Below are 18,390 nucleotides of genomic sequence, written 5' to 3' on the forward strand. Positions count from 1 at the left end.
GTTGTTGCATCGAGAATGACCATGTGAGTGGTATTCATTGGTTGGACGTGCTTATGAGGTAAAGCGGATGTCTGAGACAAAGTCGATAGTGGATGGTCTGGACCTGTGCTGGTGACTCTCAGGTACAGGAAATGTGAAGGGTCAAGACTGAAGGTGCGGACAGATGGCAGGTGCGCTCGTCTCTCACATGGTTGTGTCTGTTCTCTTGTATTGTACTTAACCAGCCAGATCGGTCACTCTTCATCCACCTCAGATTGTCAACAAGAACCTGCAGGTATGGCTTTGGTGCATCTTGTCTGTCTCGGGCTCCTGGGATGCAGTGTCAGTGCATCATCGATTTCACTCCAGAATCCAGTGCATACCTCAAGGGAAGGTATCACATATGAGCTGGGAGACGTAACCTACTTTGCCAACTCAGAGCATCCACAGGCGACAGGGAAGATAGGAAAGTCCAAAGGGGGTGATGCAGCTGATCTCAGTGCATACACTCCGATGACTGTGGTTGTCGCCAACCAGAGTATCGTCACGGGTGGTTTCTTGAAGGAGACAATTGACGCCTATCTGGCTGGAGATGATGTTTTCTCTGCAGGGTTTCTGGTCTCGCTCTATATCACTTCTACCTCTTTCGTTCGACCCGCCTCCATCGACAAGTCGTCACTAGAATACCTTGCCCAGATCGGGGTCGACCAGCTCTTTATCGACTCAGCTGTCTTCCGCAGAGTTCCTAATCATGCTGTCTCGGTACGCATGAACGACCAAGAAGCTCTACAGCCCGGGCCATATACCGCTCGACTCGTTGGAACGACAATTCACCTCCTCGACACCTATCGGCTATACGTGGACGAGTATCGCAACTTCATCACGGGCAGTTATCCTTCCAATGATGGCTTGAACACCTACGCACCGCTGCAGTCAATGGACTCTCGAACCTGGGCACCAATGATACCAGTTTCCAGTCGCATTCAGTTCTGGAACGACCCACGTCCTCTGGCTGGAAAACGGGTCGCCATCAAAGACCTGTTCGACATCAAAGGCCTACAAACCTCCGCCGGCAGCCAAGCGTGGATTCACACGCACGCCATTGCCGACTCGACAGCGCCGGCCATCCAACGACTGATCGACTTGGGCGCAGTGCTCGTGGGCAAATACAAGCTGGCCCAGTTCGCCTCAAGCGCGAGCCCCTGGGACTGGACCGACGGCCAACTCCCCTTCAACCCCCGAGGTGACGGGTATCTGACCTGCGCCAGCTCATCCTCCGGAGGCGGCTGCTCTATCGCAGCGTACCCCTGGCTCGACCATGCCATCGGCACGGACACGGGCTCCTCGATGCGCCGGCCGGCAGCCGTATCTGGCACCTACGGCAACCGTCCGAGCCAGGGCATGTTGTCTCTCGAGGGCGCCGTGCCCCTCAGCTGGGCGGGCGACACCGTCGGCGTGTTCGGGCGTGATCCGCGCTCATGGTCCCAGTTCGCGAAGTCTTGGTATCGCAGCGACCCCGAGCTGCATCAGGACGCCTCTATCACCGGCCTGCCTCCCCTCTTCTTCCCAGACACCCTTACCTCCTTCCCATCCCGCATCCTCTACCCAGACGAATACTTCCCCATGCGCAACCCGGCAGCACAAGACCTGCTCACCTCCCACCTCACCAGACTAACCACCGCCTTCAACATGACAATCACCCACCTCAACCTCAGCGACACCATCACAACCGCATCCATCTTCCCCGACACGACCGACAACTGGGCCCGGCTCGCAAACAACACCATCGTCCTCAACACCTGGCCACAGTACCACGACGTGGCGCAGCCCCTGATAACAGCCTGGGCCGAGCAGCACGACGGTCGCTTTCCGCCGGTCGACAAAGGCCAACGCTACCTCTGGGCCCATCTCGACCCGGACGTCACAAACGCAGAGAACTACGCCGCAGCCGTGCAAAGCCGCGCCACAAGCATCGAGTGGTTCGAGCGCGAGGTCCTCCCATTCGACGAGGACGCCTGCTCCGAGGCTTTGATCGTCTGCGACGCCGGAACAGGGGGCATACCCAGTTTCCGCGAGGCGCAGCTCAACGAGAGCCCGAACGCGACGTTCCTATCCTGGTACCCGGACGGCGCGGTGATCCCGTGCGTGACGATCTGTGCGCTATTCGGGTGAGTTCTCCCCCCTCCTCTTGAATGAACAATCCGGCTAATACACGGTTGGTTGGACCAACCCCTCGAGCAGATGTGCAGATTTCACGATCCCCATCGGCCAGGTCCCGTACCAGTCGCCCGTGACCATGGTGACGGAGCAGTGGCCGATAGTGTTCAATCTCATCGCGCGACGGGGGTGTGATTTCATGTTGTTCGATCTAGTGGAGAAGATGGCGGAGGAGGGGATTATCACGGAAGTAAAGACGGGGAGGACTGCGTTCTAGGTATTATTGAGCGGTAGTTCGAAGCGGGTAGCTGTTAGGCCTGGGCATAGTAATACAGAGCAGATTGCCATTCTGACCCGTTGATCGTAGATCCAAGCACATATCATCTGTTGTATCTCACAATACACGAGCGGCGAGGCTATCAACCACGACTCCACTGCGAAGCGCCCCACCTGGAACTATCATGAGGTATCACTCTATGAACAAATCAGACATCAAATGACATAGCGTAGGTTATCATAACCAGACAAGAACCGATTGATATCCCTTGTATCAACATCGAAATCACCAAAAAAAAGAAGATATGAGGAAAAGGGGGAGAAGGGGTAATATGCACACAGACCCATCCCACTCCAAAAAGAAATGAACAAAAAGGTTAGAAAGAAAAAGGTAATACTCCTATATACTCCATACCCCAGCGGGGGAGCCGCAGCTCCACAATTTGCCATATGAAAAAAAAAAACAAAAAAAAAAAAAAAAGAAGATCTCCAACCAACCCTCCATTTCCCAAACTCAAACAGGAGGAAGAAGGAGAAGAGAAGGAGAGGAGGAAAGAACTATCCCATCAACCCGCCAAGCACGACGCGACTAACGCCCGCAATTTCATTCTTCGCCTGCAGACGACTCGAGTCTTCGAACTCGCGAATAATGCCCGCGACCATGATCTTGCGGATTTTGGCGTCAGCCTTGGAGAACATCTCGCCCAAGGCGACGGTGCAGATGCTGGGGGTGTAGACGAGCGAGACCAGGCGGGTGTAGCAGTCGATCAGAACATCGCAGAGCGTGACGAAGGTCTCGAAGTAGTCTGGTTCGAAGGGGAGCAGGGGCGTCAGGAGGTACGTGTATTCCTCGCCGGGGAGGAGCTCGGAGGCCTCGGTGTGCGGGAAGCCCATCGAAGCGGACGAGGCGGCGGCTGAGGCGGCGGCTGCTGCTGCTGCGGACGAGGAGGAAGACATCGAGCCTGCGGCCATGGCCTTCAGGTCGGAGGGGTCGCTTGACTGCATGGGGAGGCCGATCTCTGTGGCGGAGCTGGCGCGGCGGGCTTTGGAGGAGTAGGTGCCGGCGTGGGCGGCGCGCTTGAACATCTGCGGGATGCGGGCGCGGGCGAGGGCGGAGGCGGTGGAGGAGGCCGGTCCTTCGGGGGAGTGGACCTGCTGGAAGGCTTCGAACTCGAGGAGGAGGGCGTTCAGGGCGCGCAGGAATTCGACGGGCGTGGTGCTGACGTCTAGGATGGGCGGTAGGGAAAGGCCCAGCAGCAGGAAATTGATGGCGCGCCGGGCCAGTTTGCGCGCCTCAAAGTACGGCATCCGGCTGATGTCTGCGCGCGAGAAATTCACCGTGTTGAACCAGTAGATGCGCCCTTCGTGCGCTTTGCGGAGGTAGCCCAGCGTCGAGATCCGCTTCGCCGCCATGTCGTGGACGTGCTGGTAGACCGCCGCTGCGCTCTGCGGACCGTACGAGCCGTTGTTGCTGGTCAGGGGCGGCGGGAGCGGTCCGGCGCTGCTGCTGTGACCCAGCCCGACGCCGCTGCTGCTTTCATGGCTGATGCTGGATTTGGTGTCGCGGCGGGTGAGGCTTGGGGCGAATGATGAGGACATCATTTCGTTTCCTCGGGGGGAGGTGGGATCGGAGGAATTGGCGGGCGAGAGGAGAAAGACGCAGTGACAGTGGCAGTGGCAGGCGGGGCGGCCTGCCCGCAAAAGGTTGAAATTGTAAGTGAGTATGCGATTTCTGGATAAGATTCTGGTCTGAGATCCAGTCTTCAATGCCGTGGGTGTTGTCCAGGGGCGAGAGAGGGGCCCGCGGAGTGAACGGAGAAGACCCGGACCAACAACTGCCTCCCTCTCCGCGATCCACCGTTCACGTCAAACACTGCAAACACCGCAAACTCCTTGTACTTGTCTCCGCCTGGGTCACATGATGGCCCGGGGAATTGGTCTGGAGCTTCCTTGCTTGCACGTGCACACCAATTAATCAAAACACAAGTATACACACTCGTAGTGCTCGCTGCAAAGATCCCATCACGAATGCAAACATATCACCTCATATATCTCTGCAACTCTATATAACGTCTACTATCAAGGCATGCACAAACACCACATCACCTATAAGGCAGGAACGATCATTAATCATAAGCACAGATATATACGCCGCCAACACCATCTCGAGGCTCCAACCATGCAATAAACCACCAGATCTAGGACTTGGGGGGCAACGGGGACATCCATCGTCCGTCTTGCAGCCACACGCCTGCCCCTCCATACTTGCCAGCTTCCGCTCCCTTGAGGAAAGCAAAACGGAAGAAGAGATCTTCTGGCTTGGGATCTTCCTCCTCGCGGAGGATGCCCACATCCATCGCATCACTTTCGATCGTTGGTTGGTGCTGCAATTCGAGGCCACTGTGTCCATGTCTATGCCAAATAAATTCTCCGCGTTTGTCTTCATCAAGATATCCGCGCCAGCGTTCTACATCGTTCACCAGAACCGATATTCCATCCACGCCCAGTTTGGCCATGCGTTGCCGCTCCCAGAGACTGAAGGTGATGTTACCGTTGCCGTGGTGGGCTTCAGGAGAGTCCAACCCGGGTAGCGAGATTGAGACGGAGGAATCACTGACGTTGGGGTAAGTGCCGCCCCACCACCCGTGCGCTCCACCAGGACCTGGCGCTTGCTCGCCCAAGGCTGCGGGTGTTTCGATGATCGACGCAAACCCCCACCGGGCAACACCGTTGATGAAGAGGCCAAGAAGCAAGCCCTGATAGATCAGTGATGGACGGGTCGGAAGGGCCGTGCCAGGCATGAGGAGAATGGCAAGAATGTAGTGATGAATGCGCAAGCGAAGCCCTGGCAAAGGAAGTAAGATCAAGAGAACGAGGCCCATCGTACAGTAGACCTTGAGATAGCGAGGCATCAAGCCGCCCATGCGAATTTGCCAAGCTTGAGTGAGGATGATCACGATCACCGTAGGAATGACGAGCGCCAACGCTACTTTCGCTCCAGGCTGCTTCTGGATATCGTGGGGTGTGAGTCGTTCCAAGGGAATCAACCTCGCGAAGGTATAATTGTTGAGACCACCAATGAAGGCAGGAGGCAAGTAGAGCAGCGTCTTGGTGAACTGATAAACAGGCTCCGATAGCGGAGCCAATAGCGGTCGTGCGCAGTACTTGAATAGGACGTAGGCCACGAAAGAGGCCGGTAGCAGCCGCGACAGCAGACTCGAGAGCAGGTCGGCAAATTGAGTGAAAGACGGCGGATCTGAAACAAGTCCCACTTGGCAGAACAGCAAAAAGAAGGTACTGAAGAAGAGCACCGGTGGGGAGGTGCTGAAGAGCCAAAGCACGCTCAAAACACCAATGGTAATGCCGAGCAGCGGCCACCGAGGATCCTGAGGGCACGTCGCCTGCGACGAGGACAGCTCCACAAAGCTGAATGACTTAGGGAAGGTAGATGGGAAGCCGACCGAGCGGATACCATGCTGCTTGGAGGCGAGAAACGAGTGCGCAGCACCTTCCAACCTCACCACACCACAGCCACCAACCGCGTTAGTGATGACGCCCGCATGGATGGCCGCTTGGCAGACATAGCTGTCTGCCCGGTAGATGCCGGGCTCATCCGAGCCGGGCTCCGGCCCTCCCACAACCAGGCCCTGATAACTATAGGTCTCATTTCCAACCATATGCGGCTCGAGCAACTTGGCGTCGTGGCAGTTAGCAGGACAGCGGAAGGCGATAGTCGACTCCGAGAACGGACGACAGTCATTTCCATTCAAACCACATTCATTCCCGTGCGCCCTGGAATCCCACACCGTTAGCCCAACTCTGTCATTTCCAATGCGTTAGCGCATCTCAGCTTACCAAAAGCTTGTCCGACAGGAGAGAGTCTGCGGACGCCCATAACCCTCGATATACCCAGCTTGCCGCGAATGCCAGAGCACCAGACTCCACGGTAGAAGCCAGATACAATAAAGCAGCACCAACAAGCCGATCTTCTGCTTGCGCTTGGGGAAGAAGCGCTCGAGATAGCGGACCGGAAGTTCCTGGATCTGCGGGAACAAAGGTCGCAGAAGCAGCGATTGCGGGGGATTGGGGCCCCTGACCCAATCCGCGGTGGCCCGACCGACTTTGCGCAGCGGTAAAGGTACCCAGGCCCAGCGAAAAGATTTGGAAGACTCCCGTAGCCAGACGGGGAGATATCGAAGAGCGGCCTCCTCGTCCTCGGGCTGATCGGAAGCGTCGGGATCGACAGAACGAGCCTCTTCGTCATCCAGTAATGGCGGGACGTACGGCCGTGAAGTGTCCTCGGGGCCTTCACCAAGCATTTTTTTGGAGATTCCCTGCTGTGTGAAAGAATCGGCCCGACGATAAATGGTGGTGGAGGATTAGATGCAGGGTTCTGATGGAGAGAGCGACGTATCTATGTGGGGGGGCGAACGGCGGAGGTAAGCTAAGGGCCTAAGGCTCGGTGCAATCTAGATCCCAACCGTGACGTGACGACTGAGCGGGAGACGAATTTCCCAGCCGGCAGACGGAGAAGAAAAAGCAGAAAGTACGACGCCGTCTGAGGAGCAAACAGTGAGAATGACGAGGGGGGTAAAACGAATGATTGTCTTAAAGAGAGAGAGAGAGAGAGAGAGATGCATGAAAGAGAAAGAGAGGCAAGAAGACGCGGAGATCGGAAGGAGGGCTTGCCGCCCGGCCTGTCTACTAGTAAGCCTTGCCTTTTAAGGTTCAGGTTCCATTCCACCAGCGAGTCACCCGCAACAGTCGACTGCTCGCCGCCCTAACCACTTGGTCCAATCAGCGTCGATTAGGTCAGCCCCACTCCTCCGCAGTTCGTGTCATTATATAATCCACCACCCTTCAGGGAGGGACTGACGGGGAGTAAGGAAGACAGGTTGGTGACCACCTCAGGTATACTGAATTAACACTTCTATATATACAGTCATATATTTGACCGGCCAAGGCTTCCCAAGACAGATTCCACAAGACCTATAGACATTACGCCTTTCAATAAAACATTATGTACCCGATCATCGAACCCAGCGGGAATATAAACCAAAGAAGAGAGAGAGCAGCCCTCGAAAACAAAGCAGAAGATGAATATGTAAGAGTGGCAAATGACCACCACGTGGTATATAGAAGCCGCAATATTAAGTCGTGCGGGGCTGAAACCTAACCTCCGAAGAGCATCCAAGCAATCATGCCACCCCAGGCACCAACAAAAACAATCGTCAAAATAGATGCACCCGCCTTGTCACCGGCGGTGATCGCCCGGCTGGTAGTCTTATCACCGGTGGTGTCGCCTTTACCGGCATTCGGATTACTTGTACTGTTGCCACCCGTATCAGAGGTCACCGGGCCGGTCTTCTTGGAAGTGATGAGGGCAGAGGAAAGGATATTGGTGACGGCGATTTCTTCCTCCATTCCATTCCAACCATCCCACTTCTTCGGATACCACCGCACGCCACAAGTGTTGTTATTCATGCCGCTGCAGGAGGCCGCAGCGGCCTCGGCGGAGCCCTGCAACTTCGGCAAGATCTGGTCGTACGTCGAGGGAACGACCAAAGCCACAAATCCGAGCCAACCGCTAACCAGGCCCTTGAAGAGAATTTCGTTATCGTTACAAACCTCCAAGGGTTCGCAAAGTTCCTCGGACATAATATTGCCGCCATATTTAGCCGGAAAGAATGTAGTCAGAGTCACGTTCAAAAGGCCATCCACGGCGGTCTTCCATTTGGCCTTGCCCGTCTGCAGTTGTCTCTGGTGTTAGCTTCCACGCAGCCTACAATCAGTTGAGACCGTTCTTACGTAGTTGTACATGTATGCGGCGCCCATCAGATATGCTCCATAGTTGTAGGACCACTGGTTGTTTCCCTGCGTTGTGCATCCATTATCGATATCGGTCGAGTCCGCGACGTTCCAGGTTTCATTGTTCAAGAGAGGGACGGAGGCTGACCAATCGAAGATCTTCTCGGCCCAATCGGCATACGTATCATTGTTCGTGTAGCGGGCGAGACGGGCGGCCAGCTGAAACAATCCTCCGTTCGAGATGGAGTTCTTCATGTTGTAACCAGCTTCGTATGGCCAAATTTGCCAGCGTAGACCACCTCCACAATTCGACGAGTCCCAGCGAGCGACCTGCGTGTTGTATACTCCCTGAGCGAGAGCAAGCCAGGAATATCCGTCGGTCGAATCGGCGAAGTTGATTTCAGCGGCGGTCATGGCTGCGAGACCCCAGAACATTTGATCGTCGTTACCCTACTCGCCAAGTTCCCAAGTCAGAAGGTGTCCAAAGATCTTATCGCGCGTAACTCAAGCCACGTACCAGATAACTACTGTAGTTGGACGGCATGTAATCACAATCCCCCGCTTGCCACTGCATGCCTTTGCGAATCTCATCGTTGTAGGTGGTGTCCCCGGTGTAGAAATAGTATAGAAGCAGACTCATGAACAGAGCACTGCCTTCCCACCATTTGGTGGGGAAGGCACCAGGAATTTGACCAGTTTCGTTGCCGTGGTACCATGTCATCGACCCGTGTGCAGACTGGCTAGCCGCAGCCTTTATAGATGCTATTGTATGACGGAGTAGTCAGTCTCGATTACAGAAGAGGTATATCTTGTAAACATCATAAGATTACTCTCCGACGGGTACGGGAGAGCCGATAGCAATCTGACGTCGTCAGAGAAGAGAAGAGGAAGAGCATACATTCACTGTTGATATCGATATCGATAGCATAGGTAACATGGCCGAAGAGAGCGGCGTTCAAAAGCAGGGCCCCATGGAGAGCACCATGGAGGAAGCGCATGGTGCGAGGCGGCGACTCCGGGAGACGAAGAGAGAGAAACGAGCGGCAAGGGGAGGTGAAGAGAAAGTGAAGAGGAGACCAGAGGAACGAAGGAAGGTCACAATTGACCAGCGGGGAATGAAGCCAAACAGGCGGAACGATCGAGGGGGGGAGGGGGAAAGAGGGAAAAGGGTCGGACAAAAAAGGATAGAATCAAGAACGGCTCAGGACGGGACAGGAGAGAGGAAGTGCGTTTGTGTCAGTGAGAGTGAGAAGATGATGGCGTCTGGCCGCAGCGGCAGCACGTCGCAGTAGCAGCAAGCATTATTGGGACTGCAGCAGACGCAGAGAACGGGGCTGGGGGGGGGGGGGGGGGGCGGCAGCACTGTGCTAATGCTAGCCGCCCTGAACCCATCTCAGGTTCCAGATTTGTGATTTGATTATTGATTGTTATTATTTTTTCTCAAATCGGAGAGAAACAAAAAAGGAGATTGGCGGACCAGTGGCCAGCAATGGAGACGGACAATCGGGCGGACCACGTCAGCCTCGTGCAAATCATCATTGAGCGCCGGCTATTCTTGGAATAAATTGGGAGAAGTGTTGTTGCCCATGGGTGGATGGTGCGACATTACAGGGACCCAGGGTCGAACTCAATCCAGGCTTTCTTCTTTCTGATGTGTGCAATTCTTGTTCTGGGTGTGATCCAGTCCCTTGTTCAATTTTTGTTGGCTCTTCTTTGCCCTCTGCCCCTGTTGAAACTTTGATTGTATGCGGTCGGGGTCCTAAGCTTTTTTGCCCAGCTTTGCCAATAATGCCAATTCCCGATCGGTCCGTGTCACCAACCCAAGCATGAGGCCATGTGCCGCATAGCTTGCAAGGGGGAGTGGAGGAGGGGGGGGAAAAGGTGAGACATGACATTTTGGCTGTGTGGTCGATCACATTTGCTGGGCTGCATGTCAGCACAGACTGGGTAACTCACGAGGGACGAATTTTCTATCTCTTCATGACATACTTATTCTTGACGGGGACTTGGCTTCCATATAATAACTCTCGTCAGTCCGTAGTAGCGCGGGAATAACGACGATCAACACGCGCGTCATGGCGATACTTTTCCCACTGTTGCCTGGTCTGCCGACCGTCGCAGTCCAGCCACCCACTGCGTCATTTCCTTGAGTAGGGGATGGGAAAATAAATACGAATACGACCTCGAATAAATCAATGAGAGAAAGAAAGAAGCCACTGTGATACAGTTTTATGTGTCGCCAAAAGGAGTTTCGAAGGGGAATAACAGAGAGACTCGAGTGAGTGGACAAGCAATTGAAGTTGGGTGGTTTCATGATTCCCTTCTCCCCTCCCCCGCAAGGGTTCCTTCGTCATTGGCTCCACGGACTGTTCACAATGAAAGGGCTCTTACTCCATTTCAAAAACGGATACTAGTACATCTGAGATAAGATACATCAAGTGATAATAATTCGGGTGAATTGCTTCTAGAAATCATTCGTAGTACATGCAAACTATGGGTATCAGTATTGCGGAGAGCCTGATGGCGTAAAAGGGTGCGACTGAGGGTATCGACTTCATAGCCACGTTTGACCCATGCCTCCTAGAGACGTCCTAAATGTTGAAGCCGCCCCCTAATCTGCCATCACTCACCCATCCAAATATGCGGAAGTGTATGGTCGGCAATCATAAAACGGTGAGCATTAGTGGAAGTTCAAATCTGATCCAAGGAAAAGACAAAAGTCGCTTTTCTCCCATGGACATGAGTCAAATAAGCATCCAGCTCGTGCTCCTCGTCAATGACAAACGCAATCTCATTGCCTTTCTCGTCGCGGTCCGTCCCCTCGATCTTGGTAATGACGGCATCAGGGTACCTGGCTGCAACCAACTGCTGGAGCTCCGTCATCGACCTCGCCGTGAGTTTGTCCACCCAGGTCTTGGCGTCCCCATGCACCGGGCTCTGGGGATGGACGCGGAGGTAGACGGGCACGTGCAGGAGCGACGACCCCAGCAGTGGATCCACATAACCAAAGGTATGGCCCGAGTCAGGATGAGAAGCGGTGGCGAAGGATGGGTCGTTGGCGGCTTGGAGCAGAGAAGGGTCGATCTGCATGTCACCCAGCTCGCTGGTCGACACCGATGCACTGGCCAAGGCCTGCGAAGCCAGGGTGCTGATGCCGTTCGCGATGCCACCGCCATAGGTGGCGCTGACGCTGACGGGGGGACTCTCCAAATCCGGGCTGGGCACATGCGAGTGCGTGACTGACGACTTCCGGGCCGGGTGTCTCTTCGTTTGGTCGTCGCGAAGTCGCTTCATGACATCGCGACAGAGAACCTCAAGAGCTTTCAACTTCGTCGCATGCTCGGGGTCCGCCGAGCCGGGTGCTAGGATGCGTCGTAGAAGCTCCGAGTTCTGAATCCACTGTTCTTTCAATTCCTTCCAATGTTCATCCCCCGCCTCCAACTTACTCGTAAAGTGGTCCGCCTTGAGCGTGTTGTAGAATGCGTTGCGGATCTGCCGACTCTCCTCCGGGTTGATCCCGAGGGCATTCTTCGCCTCAGCGATAGTCATCCGGCGCTCCATCGTGCGCATCCGCTTCGTGACATCAGTACATACCACATCCAGAGCCAGAGACTTCACATCTAACTGATTCTGATCATGAAACGCCTGCTGAAGATGATACGACTCCTGAATCAACTTGTTCTTAGCTTCCTGCCACCTCTCAGGCCCAGCAACCGTTTTCTTGATGAAGCCCGCTTCCTCACAGATCTGCTGAAACTGGTCCCGAATCTGCCGATACATCGCATTATCCAAGCCAAGATATTTCTTGCTCTCATCGATAGTCGTCTCCGAGGGAAACCGGGGCGGACCCGGAGGATCAGCGGGCATGCCCGCCCAGCCGCGCGTACGCCGACGTCGTTTCCGATTCGCCCAGCGTTCAGCACTCTCCGCCTTCAACTTATCAAGCCGCTCCTTGCGCTTCGCCAGAGCATCGGCCGACAAACCGGGGGAAGTCGGCGAATCCGACGCGTCGGCACCAGCCGCACCAGCAGCAGTGGCAGTGGCAGTGGCATTGGCAGCGGGGGACGGACCAGGGATGAGAGGCTCGGCCTCCTCGAAGGGTAACCCGGATTTATACACCTCCTGCTGAAGGACCAGCAAGGCTTCATCCTCCGGCAACTGGACGGGGGTCTGCATACGGGACTGCGACTTCATGCCATTGGGGACGCGGAGCAGCCAGCGGTTCTTGGCGCGCACGCGCATCAGCTCGCGCTCCTTGATCTCGAAGCCCTCCTCGTTGAGCATGCGCAGCATGTCTCGTTGGCAGGTATTCCGCTCCCAGAGCTGTTTGATGCGCGCGACGAGTTCGACATTCTTGTGGGCGGGGTTCTGTTTGGACGGGAACCCCCATCGCTTGAATTGGGTTTGGAACGCTCGTTTACTATAGTAACAAAATCGGACACAAAGGAGGTCCAATGTCAGTGAAACAGTCACCAGAGATCGAGGAAGTTGGGTTGGGGGGCGGGATGGAGGGATTATCGGCGACGTTTCACATAGGATCACAAAAAGACTAGCGGAAAGTCATACTCGAAAATAACTCACCTCGGTGCAAATTGGTAGACATTCTTCATGTATTCCATAATCTCCTCGAGCGCTTTCTTGTCCTTGATGTACATCTGGAAGCAGATGTCCCGCTTTCCTTCCCAGTCGTACACCATCTTGACCGACGCCGCGGAGTATCAACACCCCTTTCCCGCAGAGGCGATGGGGAGCCGTGTGTCCTTTGAGGATAGGGTGAGTGACGCACCCCGAGGGAGCGAGGGAGGAAGGGAGGGCGCAGAACGCCTTCTCGTCGACCGAAAGCGAGAGCGAAAGCAGCGTCGAACGAGTTGTTGAGTGGAGTACTGGTGTATAGATCGCCAAACAGACGTCGGTTGTCCTTGTTGTGCCCCGTAGTGCGTCTGGTGTCCAGTGAGCTTTCTGGACCACCGTAGTTAGTGAGTTAGTCGGGTTGGGGGGTTTTCGAAGGGTGAGTTGGAGATGATACGGTAAGTCGTTGACACCAGAAGTGCGTTGAAGCACGTGACTCTTATCATTCCCCGCCGATCCTCCGATTGCGGCGGTTTGACTGGGGCTTGTTATCGGCCGTTTATAATGAGCTTAAGGCGCACTTATTATTAAACTCTCCCTTGAATCTTGCACAACCAACTCCCAAATCCAGCATCTTTTCCCATAATGGCTGCTGTTGCTAGAACCCTTCGCATTGGTTAGTTGCCCTGTTCTCGTGACTGATCTGGTTCGAATCCCAACTGACATTCTACGTGCGGTATATAGGTCTCATCCCCGGAGACGGTATCGGACGGGAGGTCATCCCTGTGAGTCACTTCCACCCACCACGGCACCCATTGCTCGCTCAACAACGCAATCGAGGACTGTTGACTAACCAATCTTCGCAACACAGGCCGGTCGCCGCGTGCTGGAATCCCTTCCGTCGTCGCTGAACCTGAACTTCAGCTTCGTCGATCTCGATGCTGGATTCGACACCTTCAAGCGCACCGGTAGCGCTCTGCCGGACAAGACGGTCGAGACGCTGAAGAAGGAGTGTGATGGAGCCCTGTTCGGAGCCGTCAGGTAAGCTCGCCCGCCCCCGGTGAACCTCACCTCCTGTTCAACCCCATTATCGCTACAAACAAACCCAAACTAACCAGTAAACCCAAAAAGCTCCCCAAGCACCAAAGTAGCGGGATACTCTAGCCCGATCGTGGCACTCCGCAAAAAGCTGGACCTGTACGCGAACGTGCGGCCGGTGAAGACGACGGCAGGGGGCAGCCACAACGGCAAGCCGATCGACCTGGTGATCGTGCGGGAGAACACGGAAGACCTGTACGTAAAGGAGGAGACGACGCGGGAGACGCCGGAGGGGAAGGTGGCGGAGGCGATCAAGCGGATCTCAGAGCGGGCGTCGTCGCGCATCTCGACGATCGCCGGCGAGATCGCGCTGCGGCGGCAGAAGATCCGCAGCGCGGGGCCACCGGGCCTGTCGACGACGGCGCGCACCAGCCCAATGGTGACCATCACGCACAAGTCGAACGTGCTGTCGCAGACGGATGGGCTGTTCCGCGAGACGGCGCGGCGCGCGCTGGCGGCGCCGCGGTTTGGCTCCGTGGAGGTCGAGGAGCAGATCGTCGATTCCATGGTCTACAAGCTGTTCCGCCAGCCTGAGTACTACGACGTCATCGTCGCCCCGAACTTGTACGGTGACATTCTGTCTGATGGTGCTGCTGCCCTCGTCGGCAGTCTGGGCCTCGTCCCCAGCGCTAACGTCGGTGATGGCTTCGCTATCGGTGAGCCCTGCCACGGTAGCGCCCCCGATATCGAGGGCCGCGGCATCGCCAACCCCATCGCCACCCTCCGCAGCGTCGCCCTGATGCTCGAGTTCCTCGGCGAGGAGGCCGCCGCTGCCAAGATCTATGCCGCCGTCGATGCGAACCTCGATGAGGGCAAGTACCTCTCCCCCGATATGGGCGGCAAGGCGACCACCCAGCAGGTCTTGGATGACGTCCTCAAGCGTTTGTAAGGGATGGATGAAGTGTGTATGATTAGCGCGGGGTTGGATTGTTAGAGTACACAAAAAGAGAAAGGGAAAAGTTCTGCCTTGGAATGCTAGGTAGAGAATGGTTGAGACAACGATGCGTACGCTATTAGCAATGTGCCTGCTGTAAACAATTTATTGTTATCGTCCTGAACGCACTTGCGGGCCTGCGCAGACGGGTAGTGGCTTGTACTACCAGCCCTGGATCGTAGAGGTCGGGTCTGTAACACCTCTGGGCCATGAAACCTGCATGAGCCAGTGTCAAGTCGCACCAGGAATGTGTTTGCTCCACATACTGTCGCTCGAGTACTCACATCCGGCAGCTTATATAGTTTGTAGTACAAATATCCAAATTCTTGATTTTCTGTATATCTCTCTAGGTCAGACCCAGCAGTCCATTGCCCAGGCCCTGTAGCTGAAGCCATACTATCTGATTCGACCAAGCCAAAACTATATCCCAATCTGGATCATCTTGTTAAGGACAGAAGTAGCCATGTGGCCAAGGCCTCTCGTTGCCTGGCAAATCAACGCACGCATCCAAAAAAAAATCCAAAGCATAAACCCATATCTCATCTCTTTCATATCAAGAACCAACGGAAATCGACAAAAATGCCTCCGAAATGCGTATATACACAGAGGTCAACTATACAAAACAACTCAAAAACTGTAGGGCCGATTGAAATCCAACAAGCGGACACAAGTTCCGCGATTCAGATTACTCCAACTGGATCCTCCGCTGATTCCAACGCTCGCGGACTCGCTCAAACAGCGTGGGCAGCTCATAACCCCAATGGCAGAGCATGCCAGCCACGAAGCCGACGGCGTCATTCTTGAACCCGACCAGCAACCCGACGGTGACCATCATGACGGTCCAGCGGCGCTTACGCTCCCAGTCGCTGAGCATGGGGCCAATCTCCTGGGCGCCATCGCCGGCGAACCCGTGGTTCGCCTTGCGGATATCGCGCGCCCCGGTGGTGTTGAGCGACTCGCCCACGCTGACCAGTTCCAGGCCGGCGGCGATGACCATGACGCCGAGCAGGGCGGTGGGGAAGCGCTTCAGCAGGCCGACGAGGGATTCGCCGAAGAAGACGCCAATGATGAGCTTGACGACACCCAGGAAGATGACGCTGGCGCCGGAGCGCGCCCCGAACCGATACTGGGCCGCCAGGCCGCCGGAGCCGTGGCACACGGGCATGGCGCCGAACCAGCACCCGATGAGGTTCATGCCGGCTACGCTGAGGCCGACGGAGGTGATGGAGGGGATCTCCTGGGTGGGGAGGAGATCACTCGCCAAGTGGACGACGGCGACGATGGAGTTCAAGGTCGTCAGGGGGATCTGACCGACCCCTGCGTCAAGGGCGCCGATACGCCATTCGTGGGCCGAGGGGATCACGGTGTAGGGGTGCCAGAAGACGAGGGAGGGGAGATCGGAGGCTAGCGCGCTGCCGATGACAGCGAATGAAAGCCCGAGGATGAAGACGAGGAGGGCGTAGGGCACGTTGCGGTACACGTTGGTGATGATGAGGAAGAGGAATGCGGCCACGGCCCAGATGCGGTTGTCAGCCCAGGATGGGTATAGCCACCCCAGGGAGGAGAGGATCGAACCCCCTGAGGCGATGATCAGGGATAGACCGGCGCCAACTTGGATTCCCTTGATCACAGGGACGGGTATGGCATTGGCGAACCAGTTCAGCAGGCCGGTGATGCTGAAGAGGAAGATGCAAGCACCAACAAAGATACCGGCGGCGGCGATGGCCCCGTTGGTGAAGGTCCGGGCAATGGCTACGGCGGCAATAGCTTTCATGGGCTGCACAGGCAGAGGAATCCCGAAGAAGAGACCTGTCAGGATGTTGAAGAGGCCGGAGAAGATCAGAGTGCTAGAGAGAGAGACGGTGCCATTGATGGCGAGGGCGATGGCAATAGGCAGGAAAGTGCCTAGGTCGCCCAGCGAGCCCGAGATCTCGGACACATAGTGATGTCGGAAAGTGTGAAAGTTGTGTGAGGTCACTCGACGGAGATTCATGGCGAAGGCGGTGGTGGGACAGGGGAAAAGGGGAAGGAATACATTCAGGGGGGGCGATGATAAGTAAAGAGAAGACAGTGAAGGGCGAGGCAGCAAAAACCGGGCAGATGAGGAGATGATGATGGAATGAATCCTCCCACCATTGTTTGAACTCGTATCGGTGAAGGCGATAAGGCTTGTTTGGGCTTGGACTGGATTGAGTGGATACATTCCCCGCACAACCTGCAGTTCACTCGTCCATGGTTGTACATTATACTGAGTACAGTACCTACAGTGGGAGGAAATTAATATGCACCCCCCCCTCAGAAAGAGTTCAGCACTTTCCCTAATCAAGTCTAGCCTATGGCTATTCTGCCAGCTTCTTCCCATATATTTTAGGCGGTGTGTGAGCGCTTCAAGCAGGCGGTATCTCTAGAACCAAACATTGGGGGAGAGGGGGGGGTGCAAATTAATTTCCTGCGACTGTACCAGGGGTCACTATCAATCAGAGACGATGTGGACCTGGACCTCAGTTATATTCAGTATAGATCACTTGCAAGACCAGATATACAAGCCTTGTAATCAAGATAGAAAACACATCGGAAATCAACCACTGATGCATTGATTCGTTCCCATATTCTATCGGAGAACCGACGGGTTGAAGGCCCTTATCTTATCCCTCGACGCCACTCTTATATATGTTACTATCAGGACTCTTCTGCTTTCCCCTCCACTAACATAACTTACTACTTATAACACAACGGAAGACAGATACCTTGTGATTACGTTTCCCGAAATGACCGTCCACAACACACAAACCTATCATTTATATTCCTACTTCCGGTCGACATGCACAAATCGCGTCGTGATTGCCATGCATCTCAAAGGAATTCCAGTTGAGCATACCTACATTGACCTTGGCAAAGCGGAGCATGAACGCCCTGAATTCGAGGTGCTCAACCCAAGCAAATCTGTACCTGTCCTGGTGATCAAAGATAGTAATGGAAATGAGACGGTTCTCACCCAATCTATCGGAATCCTGGAGTACTTAGAAGAAAGCCTGCCCACACTGACACCACTGCTGCCTCCCAGCGGGGACGCTGTGCAGCGAGCCCGGGTCCGAGAAATGGTGAACGTCATCACCAATGACATCCAACCGATCAACGACGGGCGTGTTGCCAAGAGAGTGCGTGCCATCCGCGGAGAGGCGTAGGACCAGATCAAATTTGTTCGAGAGGGCTTCCTGGCGGGTTTGATGGCGTATGAGAAACTGCTGGTCAAGAATGAAGGGGTGTTCTCGGTGGGGGATACAATCACCATGGCCGATGTGTGCTTGGCACCTGCGGTGGAAATGGCGCTGGCTTACGGAACTGATCTGGATGGACTGCCCCGCGTCCTGGATCTATATAAGCGTCTTGGAGAGTTGCCGGCTTTTCAGAATGGACATTGGAAGAGGCAAGGGGATACGCCGGAGAGCATGAGAGACACCTAAGTACGGGTAGGAGAGACGGGCTTGACGGAGAGTATAGTAGCTTACGCTTTCATTAATACTATGGTTTTCAAAAAGACCACTCGGATGTTATCTGCGGAAAACAAA

General features: G+C 55.2%; 9 protein-coding genes across 9 annotated transcripts; 3 read left to right on the forward strand and 6 right to left on the reverse strand.

Moving 5' to 3' along the window:
- Positions 1-276: 276 nt before the first annotated feature.
- On the forward strand, positions 277-2,413 carry BO97DRAFT_451068 (amidase family protein; the record flags this gene model as incomplete). The annotated part of the gene is made up of 2 exons (XM_025698960.1): positions 277-2,147; positions 2,221-2,413. 2 exons carry the CDS (start codon positions 277-279, stop codon positions 2,411-2,413), a joined length of 2,064 nt encoding a protein of 687 aa, XP_025552155.1.
- Positions 2,414-2,970: 557 nt separating this feature from the next.
- BO97DRAFT_343889 (uncharacterized protein) lies at positions 2,971-4,020 on the reverse strand (the record flags this gene model as incomplete). The annotated part of the gene is made up of 1 exon (XM_025691712.1): positions 2,971-4,020. A coding segment is annotated over one exon (1,050 nt), but the record flags the coding sequence as incomplete, so codon positions are not given.
- Positions 4,021-4,435: 415 nt separating this feature from the next.
- Positions 4,436-7,084, reverse strand: BO97DRAFT_470090 (LCCL domain-containing protein). Its single transcript, XM_025699912.1, has 2 exons — positions 6,268-7,084; positions 4,436-6,204 (listed from the first exon to the last, which is right to left on the reverse strand). Exons 1-2 carry the CDS (start codon positions 6,729-6,731, stop codon positions 4,611-4,613), a joined length of 2,058 nt encoding a protein of 685 aa, XP_025552157.1. The 5' UTR covers positions 6,732-7,084; the 3' UTR covers positions 4,436-4,610.
- A 102-nt stretch (positions 7,085-7,186) lies between these two features.
- On the reverse strand, positions 7,187-9,494 carry BO97DRAFT_405213 (glycoside hydrolase family 76 protein). The gene is made up of 4 exons (XM_025695139.1): positions 9,119-9,494; positions 8,738-8,982; positions 8,221-8,670; positions 7,187-8,160 (listed from the first exon to the last, which is right to left on the reverse strand). Exons 1-4 carry the CDS (start codon positions 9,216-9,218, stop codon positions 7,585-7,587), a joined length of 1,371 nt encoding a protein of 456 aa, XP_025552158.1. The 5' UTR covers positions 9,219-9,494; the 3' UTR covers positions 7,187-7,584.
- Positions 9,495-9,565: 71 nt separating this feature from the next.
- Positions 9,566-10,722, reverse strand: BO97DRAFT_50340 (uncharacterized protein). The gene is made up of 2 exons (XM_025700861.1): positions 10,210-10,722; positions 9,566-10,141 (listed from the first exon to the last, which is right to left on the reverse strand). Exons 1-2 carry the CDS (start codon positions 10,532-10,534, stop codon positions 9,756-9,758), a joined length of 711 nt encoding a protein of 236 aa, XP_025552159.1. The 5' UTR covers positions 10,535-10,722; the 3' UTR covers positions 9,566-9,755.
- On the reverse strand, positions 10,671-13,182 carry BO97DRAFT_367913 (Clr5 domain-containing protein). Its single transcript, XM_025692680.1, has 2 exons — positions 12,802-13,182; positions 10,671-12,640 (listed from the first exon to the last, which is right to left on the reverse strand). The coding sequence occupies exons 1-2, from the start codon at positions 12,915-12,917 to the stop codon at positions 10,912-10,914; spliced, it is 1,845 nt and encodes a 614-aa protein (XP_025552160.1). The 5' UTR covers positions 12,918-13,182; the 3' UTR covers positions 10,671-10,911.
- Positions 13,183-13,394: 212 nt separating this feature from the next.
- Positions 13,395-14,915, forward strand: lysB (homoisocitrate dehydrogenase lysB). Its single transcript, XM_025698307.1, has 4 exons — positions 13,395-13,465; positions 13,534-13,574; positions 13,661-13,830; positions 13,921-14,915. The coding sequence occupies exons 1-4, from the start codon at positions 13,435-13,437 to the stop codon at positions 14,774-14,776; spliced, it is 1,098 nt and encodes a 365-aa protein (XP_025552161.1). The 5' UTR covers positions 13,395-13,434; the 3' UTR covers positions 14,777-14,915.
- A 237-nt stretch (positions 14,916-15,152) lies between these two features.
- On the reverse strand, positions 15,153-17,050 carry BO97DRAFT_405216 (putative sulfate/molybdate transporter). The gene has a single exon (XM_025695140.1). It carries the CDS (start codon positions 16,812-16,814, stop codon positions 15,507-15,509), a length of 1,308 nt encoding a protein of 435 aa, XP_025552162.1. The 5' UTR covers positions 16,815-17,050; the 3' UTR covers positions 15,153-15,506.
- Positions 17,051-17,551: 501 nt separating this feature from the next.
- BO97DRAFT_405217 (thioredoxin-like protein) lies at positions 17,552-18,112 on the forward strand. The gene has a single exon (XM_025695141.1). It carries the CDS (start codon positions 17,590-17,592, stop codon positions 18,004-18,006), a length of 417 nt encoding a protein of 138 aa, XP_025552163.1. The 5' UTR covers positions 17,552-17,589; the 3' UTR covers positions 18,007-18,112.
- Positions 18,113-18,390: the final 278 nt, after the last annotated feature.

Source organism: Aspergillus homomorphus (genome assembly GCF_003184865.1).
Source record: "Aspergillus homomorphus CBS 101889 unplaced genomic scaffold BO97scaffold_15, whole genome shotgun sequence".
Taxonomy (NCBI): Eukaryota; Fungi; Ascomycota; class Eurotiomycetes; order Eurotiales; family Aspergillaceae; genus Aspergillus; species Aspergillus homomorphus.